General features: G+C 40.9%; 1 protein-coding gene across 2 annotated transcripts; it reads right to left on the bottom strand.

Annotated features, from left to right (window-relative positions):
* Positions 1 to 1538: 1538 nt before the first annotated feature.
* On the bottom strand, positions 1539 to 8835 carry LOC110530421 (aquaporin-4). Of its 2 annotated transcripts, XM_021613475.2 has the most exons (6): positions 8513 to 8835; positions 8362 to 8415; positions 7158 to 7575; positions 6752 to 6913; positions 6042 to 6122; positions 1539 to 2571 (listed from the first exon to the last, which is right to left on the bottom strand). In XM_021613475.2, the coding sequence occupies exons 1-6, from the start codon at positions 8599 to 8601 to the stop codon at positions 2296 to 2298; spliced, it is 1080 nt and encodes a 359-aa protein (XP_021469150.2). In that variant the 5' UTR covers positions 8602 to 8835; the 3' UTR covers positions 1539 to 2295. The 2 variants fall into 2 exon arrangements, with proteins under 2 accessions (XP_021469150.2, XP_021469151.2); XM_021613476.2 differs by lacking the exon at positions 8362 to 8415 and having other exon boundaries at positions 8513 to 8773.
* Between the last annotated feature and the right edge of the window lie 423 nt (positions 8836 to 9258).

The following is a 9258-nucleotide window of genomic DNA, read 5'->3' on the forward strand; positions in this document are numbered from 1 at the left end:
CAGAACCAGAGCCGTCACCGAGGGTAGATGCCCACCAGGACCCTCCCCTATAAAGTCAGGTTTGCGGTCGGGAGTCCGCACCTAGATAATACATAAAACACATAACTATGTTATGTTGGTCAGGTCAGGGTGTGACGAGGGTGGGTATGTGTGTTTTTTCCTGTCTAGGGTTTTTCTATATCTATGGGTTTTTTGTATGTCTATGTAATGTAGGTCCATGGTGGCCTGAATTGGTTCCCAATCAGAGGCAGCTGTTTATCGTTGTCTCTGATTGGGGATCCTATTTTGGTTGCCATTTTCCATTGGTTTTTTGGGTTATTGTCTGTGTAGTTGCATGTCAGCACTCGTTATATATAGCTTCACGTTCATTTTGTTGTTTTGTTAGTTTGTTTAGTGTTCTTTCTTTATTAAAGAGGAATGTATTCATATCACACTGCGCCTTGGTCTCATCGTTACGACGAACATGACAAGGACGGTCTCTGGTGACAGGTGGAACCATGACAGAACCAAAGTGAGAAAAAAATAAACAGTATTAACATAATCAGTCAACCTAAGCCAACCGTTTTTCATCACCTAGCTAGCATTATATGCAGTTCGCTTGGCTTCTCTCCACATTCAATTGTCTGTACTTTTCCAAAGGAAATAAAGCGAGATTGTGACAGATCACCTCTACTCTATATGGCAAAGTGGCCCAGCTTTTCCTGTGGTGTTTCACTGATGGAATGAGATTATGAGCTATAGTCTCAGACTTTACTCAAAGAGAATACACATCATCCCCATCTGTCTGGCTATGAGGAGACACTATCTAGAGGGGAGGAGGCTATCCATCATGGCTGAGATGGGCTTCTGTCGTACTGCTACTGTAAACTGCTACTGCCTTCTACTGTGAGCTGATATAACTCTTCAGGAGCAATTCTCCACCCAGCCTCTGGCTTTAAACTGTAACATTTGTTAAAAGCTGTGTTATGAGAAGAGCTATATATCAGAGACAGAAATACATTTTTATATCTATTTGGTATATCGTACAGTATTATGGTATTGTGTTTTGAGAGGTACTAACAGAAGCCAAACCAAGGCTTGCATGTACTTACAGTATAATAACAAAATTGTTCACACTAAAGATGTGGAAATCACTATTTATTTCATGAAATTCAAAATCAACACAGAAACTGCAGCAAGGTGCAGTTTTCAAGTATTCAATTCTAACATTAAAATCTATGCAATACTCAAATCCAGAGAGGTTGGTATGGAGGCAAGCATTTCCCTCATGGGTCCTTGGTTTTCAAGACCAAGCAATGTAAAGCAGGCACACCACTTCATAAGTAAGTACAAGAATAATTTCAGTATGAAAATACAGTCAATAATAATAATGCAATCATTCCAAATATATCAAAAGAGCTGATTCTATTTTCTGCTTATGGTTATGAAAATCTATATCTATAACTGATATCTGATGGTTTGTCTATTATCTGTTGCTTGGCAATTAAAATCTGTTTTAAGACATATGTTTCTACAAATAAATAAAATTGTAAAGTTTAATAGTTTTTTCACTGACCAATGTGCACTAAAAATGGAAAATAAATACTAACAATATAGGAGTGGGCTGAAGATTGTAAATGTTGGGTAGAACTTTTCCTTCACAACATGAGTTCTATAATGTGCTTAACGACCATATGTAGTTAAGATCTCTTATGCCATCGTGTTCATATTCAATATGTGACACTAATCCAAAAATAATAAGCTTGATGTTTCCTCTCTGGTTTACCAATTCAGTGTCATGACCCCATGTAATTGGTTGACCTGGACATTTTTCCCTGACAGAAATGTAGTCTTTTGTTATCACTCTGCAGTGCAGCAGAGTGCCACAAGCAAACAGAGCTGTGACAGTTAATGATGGGACAAGATTGTGGAGATCAATAGATTTCACATGATGGGTAATTGGTTAGGGTGAGCAGCATGCAACGTTTCACTACCGTTCAAAGTTTGGGGTCACTTAGAAATTGTTTTGAAAGAAAAGGCCATTTTGTCCATTAAAATAACATCAAATTGATTAGAAATACAGTGTAGACATTGTTAATGTTGTAAATGACTATTGTAGCTGGAAACAGCAGATTTCTATGGAATATCTACATAGATGTACAGAGGCCCATAATCAGCAACCATCACTTCTGTGTTCCAATGGCACATTGTGTTAGCTGTACAGGGTACAGGGGTGGAGGACCCAGAATCAAAGTGTCTCTCTCTGGATCTCCCCCTGCTCTATAGGTTGGTCTCCCTCTCCAGTGCCCGTGGTAGTCATACAGAGGACAGCACCTCGGCCGTCGAGTCCAGGAAAGGGTCCTTCTTCTCCCCCTTCTCCAGGTCGATGTGGTGGATGGAGCCTGGCTTGATGATCAGGTCGTCTGGTTCCGTCTGGTACATACTGCCCTCCACCTCCCTGTACTTCCCCGAAGCTGGATCCTTCTGGAAGACTTCGCGGAACATCTTCTTCAGCTCAGGGTCAGGGCAGAACAGGTATTCATAGAGGGCAGCCGCCATGATGCCACCCAGGATTGGACCAACCCAGTACACCTGCAAGACAGGTAAGGTAAAACTCTGTTCAGACAAATAGGAACCTATAACCACAGACAGAGCTAGGGGATACCGCGTTATGACAGAGCTGTCATACATTATTAGACCAGATGTCATGTCTTGTCATGTCTGTAAAGGGGCAGCAATCATTGTTTATGGGCATTCTCATTGGAGCCAGGTACCTTTAGGTTCTGCCAAGTCAAACATTTGTCATGGAGACAGAGAGAACACCTGTCAGATATGACACCACTCTCAGTCCTGAGGAGCTTTCCTAATTATACCCAAGACCCAGATAAACACACACACACACCATGCTGTGCCACGCTACTATGAACACCTCTGTGACAATAATTGTCCTAGATAATTAATTAAAGAAACATATGCTGTGGGTAATGTCCAGAACACCTGTCTTTAGTTGTCTATACCACGGATGTGCTTTTCATTTTATTCTGAAATAGGAAACTGAAATGAATGAATCTATACCTAGTAGCAAGGTCAAGTGAACCATTGATGACGCATGTATTTTAAGAGCATTTCCTGACCATTTCAATGTTTCTCTACCTATGAAGCACTCTGTGTTTCTATGGATTGCTGATGTCAGTCTGTAGCGCTCATGCCCTCTATGGGGGGTTAAGATGTCCTTGGTCAACACTAGATGGGATCCTTCGTAGCTGCTATGGCATGGTGATATGCACTGTGACCTTATTAAGTTTCAGTATGCCCCCCTACCCCAACCGTTGCCCCCCACTTATAATGATATTTACAACATTAGCTACTGGAGGACAGAGATGGCCTGAACACTTATCACACAATTATGCACTAACCTAAACTATATAAACAAAAAGCACACATGGAAGTATACTACAAGCGCTTTATTAATACACTGCTGTAATAACTGGCATCTGTTTACCCCATGTCTTCACAACCAAATAGCTTGTGATTTCTGTGTAATGCTCAGATTATGACATGTCAGTGGAGTGACTTTTTATATTCAAACATGAAAAGTCACTCCACTTTAGGCTTGAAGCTCTCTCTTCATTTGAAGTGTCCAGGCTTTAACAACTGAAACATCAATGGATGGTCAGTGTTTCCAGATAATTTTTTAGCAGTGGTGGCATATTTTCTTTCTTTGTAGAACGACTGTGAGAAGGTCAGTTCTGGTGTCTTTTTAAAAGGACATTCTACTCCAATTCAATTAAATAAAATGATGCTGGCACGATCTAAAATACGATTTGCCCATCCATAAAAGTGTTCAATAACATATTGGTCCATGCCTGGCAGGTGTGCTATTTAGCAAAAAGCATTAGGCTATCACCTGGCTGGCACAGTGGCTAATTAATAAGAATGGGAATGCCCATCTGCTTTTACCCCATTGGGCTAATCATTAGCTAGCTTACAAACTCTAAACATTATCTTGTTGCTAGATAGCATCATATTGATGACTTGAATGTCCCAAAAATATAATGCAGGCCTATCTGTTACACGTTACCCATGTAACATTAGGCCCCGGTCAATGTGAAAAGCAAGAGCTAACTCAACGTGAAAGGCAAGAGCTAAACGCACCTACACCATTCTGTTGATTCTCATGTTTGAAAATGATGCAGTTCACTCATTATTAGGAGTTGAGAAATAAAAAAAAGTAGTAATAATGGAAAGCTGGGATCCTCCTCTTTTAACAATGACCATTAACCCCCTTCAAATGTGTGTATTTCCCGTGACAGTGCAGTGGCTGGGTATATGCATATCAATGCATGTTTTTCTCCCTGTGGCACACACAATTTAAAAGCACCACTTCTTACATAGAACGCAACAAGCTAATTGAAAATGTAAACTATCTTCTATGGGGTTGTTTGATTGTTGGCTGAGGATAAGTAAATGTGGACAATAGCGTCTTCAAAGTGCATCTTGGACCAAAAACAAAATGTAATGTTCCTTTTTCTTGGTGTGTCTGCAGCAATTGTATAGTAGTGGCAAAGCCTGTGTGAGCAGTCAGAGAAGTAGGTGCACAAGAGTCTCTTATGCCTTGACGATACGGGGCGGGCGACACAGGGTACAATACCAGTATTCTGATTAGATTTTCATTAGATATTGTTGTAGACAAAATTCACACAACCTAATCTAATCCTGGCTCTCATTTGGCTCATACAGTAGGTGCCTGCAGGCCCCAGCCCAATGTAATCCCTGCCCTTCACCCACAACTGTGTATGAGTATGCCAGCTAGCACATAATGTTCTGAGAACCATATGTTTCTTGGAGCTTGGTGAGAGCATGGTTGTCCTATATTTATTTTGCATATAACCTTCCCACAACATTCTGTTCTGGGAATGGAACATTCTCAGCACATTTAAGCAACGTTATTTTCTTGGTATTTCATTACTTTAAGAGAATGTTTCCTAAAAGTTCAAACATGGTTACATTTAATTACTTTTTGGTAATGTTCTAGGAACATTCTCCAACTGGTTTAACATTGGGAATGTTCTCAAAACGTTCAGAGAATATTAAGAAAAATTTTTCTGTGGGAATTTCATTACTTCAGCATAACGTTTCCTACAGGTTTCCTCATGGTTCTATTTAAAATAATGTTCACAAATTGTTCTGAGAACGATAAGAAACATCTCTCTGAGAATTTCATTACTTCAGCATAATGTTTCCTACAGGTTTTCTCATGGTTCTATTTAAAATAATGTTCACAAATTGTTCTGAGAACGATAAGAAACATCTCTCTGAGAATTTCATTACTTCAGCATAATGTTTCCTACAGGTTTTCTCATGGTTCTATTTAAAATAATGTTCTCAAATTGTTCAGATATCATTAAGAAAATAAATTATTCTGTGGGAATTTCAATACTTCAGCATTGTTCTCAGATCATGAAAAAAACTTTCCATAAAAAACACAAGAACTTTAGTAACGTTCAAATAACATTCTAAGAATGTTATTTATAACCATATAGTTTATCCTTCAAATACCATCTCCCAATGCGCCCTGTGTGTCTGTGGGAAAGGGCGATTTTACAGCTAACTAGCCACTTCACATGATGATATTATCTTTGGTATTATTGTATGTAGCTACGCTTGCGAGCCCAGAGAGAGCATTTCCACGTGTCCTATCTGTACTTGTCTATGAAACATTCAATTAAAGTTAAGGAAGTTATTCAAAAACCTCCATATAACCTAGAATGTCCGTTCTCAGTTAATAAAACCTTAAAAGAAAACTTTCAGCGAACCGTAGAAAAACATTCTCAGATCCTCCTTGCAATATAAAAATGTACGTTCCCAGAACAGGCAACATTTTTACTTCTGTTCTCAGAAAAAAATGTCCAGTTTTGCCATTTGGGAAACTTATGGCTTCATTCCCAGAACCAATGGGAAACCAAAAATGTACTGTATGTTTCCACAACTTCCAAGGATCCAAATATGCTATCTTGGATGGGCCTTTGAGGGTGAGAAGGCTGCAGCAGTTTCTTTCTTACCCAGTGGTTCTCAAAGTTCATGGTGACGACTGCAGGTCCAAAGGAGCGAGCGGGGTTCATACTGGCTCCTGTGTATGGAATCTAGAACAAAGCAGGGCATAGAGATGCTAACATGAGGGGACTGTGGAGAGAGAGACATGGAGCAAGACCTAGCCAGAGCTGCCACAACATCTACAGTAGCGTATTGTTCCACATGAATTCATAAAGTAGATCATAATAAAATGAAACCTATATAATTGTGGGAATGGTAGTTTAAATGCAGGTATTCCATAGGTATACAAGGTACTAGTTTAGCAGGGATAATCTAGTGGCATGTAAGCAGCACATTGAAATCAAGCTGTGCTGTGAAGAGAGGTAGGTAGCATGTCGCATTCAGGAGCATTCATTTGCTCAGTGTGGTTTAGGTAGTTCCCTAGTGATTGGTTGCCATGGAGTTGCAACAGCGGTACCCATTGAGGATGTGTATGTGAGAGCAGGTCTGAGAGACATTTGTATACTCTACTGTACTGTGAACTAATGTTCTATGGTATACCCGTTGTACTATTTCACCATTATGATGATTAAAGTACAAACTACATCATCAATCTACATCAACACTCTACACATTTTATTCCAAAGATGCATTGAATTAAATGTAATGTCTGACTCTTGAGACCTTCAGGTTTGCTGTAATTCTAGCATTAATAAGTGAGAGATGGAATCACACTCACTGCGAACAGATGACCGATGGCTACAGCGAATCCGATGGCGAGGCCAGCCGAGCCGTTAACAGAGCGTTTGGGGTCACAGGTGGCGAACACCGTGAAGACCAGCTCGAAGGTGATCAGGAGCTCCACCAACAGGCCGCAGCCCACATTGAGCTTGGGGTTCACCTGGGAAACAAGAGTAAGAGTGACTGAACAATACTTTTCATGACAAACTATCCCAGACCTTTGTTCAAATAGTATATTTTCAAATACTTTAGCTGTGCTTGATTGAGCTTGCCTGATGGAATAGTCCCAAAAGAGCTAAATAGATTCAAATACTATCTTATGCATAGTGTCAACCGTGACTGTTGCTGTACTTGTTTGGCTATAATACAGATTCTGTGATTACAGGCCAATCTATATGTTTTACCATAGTCACTCCCAGGCCCCCTCTGACAGACACTGGTGTCACCAGGTAGAGGAGCCCTGCCCCAGTGATTGCTCCCAGGCACTGGGCAGCTAGGTAGAACACACCCTTGGCCAGGCTCAACTTCCGGGTCACCACCATGGCCGCAGTGACTGCCGGGTTGATGTGGCCACCGCTGATGTGACCAAAGCACTGCACCATTGTGGCAATGGCCAGCCCGAAGCAAAATGAGATGAGGACCAGGTCTGCAGGGGGAGGGTTGTCTGACTCGACCGCCCAATTGATGGTGGAGCCCAGGCTGAGGAGGACGAAGATCATGGTTGCTAGGTACTCAGCTGAGACAGCCCTCCAGAAGTCCTTGGTCCAGATTCCTTTGAATGCCACCATCATGGGATGCTGGTTACACGCCGACAGGCAGCTCCTGGCAAAGTAATAATAAATATATTAATGAAATGATTATCCTCAGTTGGAAGATATCTATCTGCCTGCATGTCTTGAAATTCACTTAGCCCTTCCAGGGAAGGGAACTTGCTCCTGGACACAACATTTATTACTCCACTAGGGAATTGAACCAGTGACACTATGCCAGACAGCACAGAGGGATGCAATATGTCATTTTGCAATCAATGAGTTTATACTACTTTCAAATTGTGGGTACACTTGGACTCTAACGATGGACTAGGTTCAACGAGGATAGAGAAATGGAGAGAGTGAAAGAGAAGAGGGGGGGACATAAAGATACTTGATAGAAAGAAAGAGAGTGAGACAGAGAGGGGAGGGGGTTGTCAAATAAAACAGGTGACTCTCTTGGAAGCTGCAATATGTCACATCCTTGACCCATAGACAACCTAAACCCAGTGACCTAATGATTGACCAGAACTCATATTTGACTTTTATGACTTTAGTTAATATTATATATCAGAAGATAAAATGTTTGACAGCTATATCATATTTAAGTCTAACAAGTTAAATATGTCATCAATAACATACATTTATTTACATGGATAAGTGTGGCATATGCTTCCATGTTTTATAAATAGGTTATGCATTAACTGAGGATATCAACTCACTCACAACTCACATCTTGTCTTGTATTCATGAGGGTAAAAACAATATGCATTAACATGGCAAATAACTGGTTTGCATTGTGTTCTACCTCGTTATTATTTCTCGAATAACAATTTTCCTAACTCCATTTAGAACTTACCATAAATAAATACAAGATCTCCCTCTCTCCTCTATTGCTTTCTCTTCACTCATTCTGCAACAATCCGATGAAAGAATGAGAGAAATGTCTCCCTGTTCTTTGTACTGCACAATAAATAAATCCAACAAATAGTCCCAAAAGATCTACTTACAGACAGGCAGCAGTTGGCTGGTAATGACACAGTGCGAGAGGGGAGGAGAAAGTAGAAGTGGGTCTGTCCGATGAAAATGATCCATGCATTGTGCCGTGGATCGCATCCAGGAGCTTTATTGCGTTAGTAACGGGGCATCACCCCCACGAGAATTAAGCAAACAGCTTGCAGAGGAGGAGGAGACTTCAGTATCAAGGGCAGAGCAGTTCCAGCCCACGAGATAACTCTTGCAGAAATCTTGCATAGAGTGATGGAGTCACCTGACCAACCGCAATATTGTTTTGTCCTCCTAGCCTACTCAGAACTGTTGTTCTTATCAGAATTATAAACATGCTGAAAAAAACAAAATATTTTCCCAATTGTAAGAGAAGGGTGCAATTGTTGCATGTAATTCTGTGCGTTCCTGCATGTGGGCATTCCTGCATCTGTTTTTGACCATTCTGCCTGCCCTGACTTTCGTTCTGTACCTTGTCACACCACCCTGGATTACTGACCCCTGCCTGCCCTGACCCTGATCCTGCCTGCCGTTCGGTACTTTTCAGACTCTGCTCTGAACTACTGACCTTTGCCTGCCCTTGACCTGTCGTTTGCCTGCCCCCCTGTTTTTGTAATAAACTTTTGTTACTTCGAAACTGTCTGCATCTGGGTCTTCTCCTGAGCCTTGACAGTTCGTTTGGAAAACAGTATCGCTAGCGAGGATTAATAATGTATCTAAACATTAAAACAGAGCTTGGAGATTGTAGCCA

Source organism: Oncorhynchus mykiss, chromosome 8, assembly GCF_013265735.2.
Source record: "Oncorhynchus mykiss isolate Arlee chromosome 8, USDA_OmykA_1.1, whole genome shotgun sequence".
NCBI classification, from domain to species: Eukaryota; Metazoa; Chordata; class Actinopteri; order Salmoniformes; family Salmonidae; genus Oncorhynchus; species Oncorhynchus mykiss.

What these genes read in the sequence shown, in the direction of transcription:
- LOC110530421 (XM_021613475.2), bottom strand. Translation starts at nt 8,601, where the DNA reads ATGCATGGATCATTTTCATCGGACAGACCCACTTCTACTTTCTCCTCC. An exon ending in CAGCCAACTGCTGCCTGTCT is followed by an intron (nt 8,416 to 8,512) that starts GTAAGTAGATCT and finishes GGATTGTTGCAG; the next exon opens with AATGAGTGAAGAGAAAGCAA. An exon ending in AGATCTTGTATTTATTTATG is followed by an intron (nt 7,576 to 8,361) that starts GTAAGTTCTAAA and finishes TTACTTTGCCAG; the next exon opens with GAGCTGCCTGTCGGCGTGTA.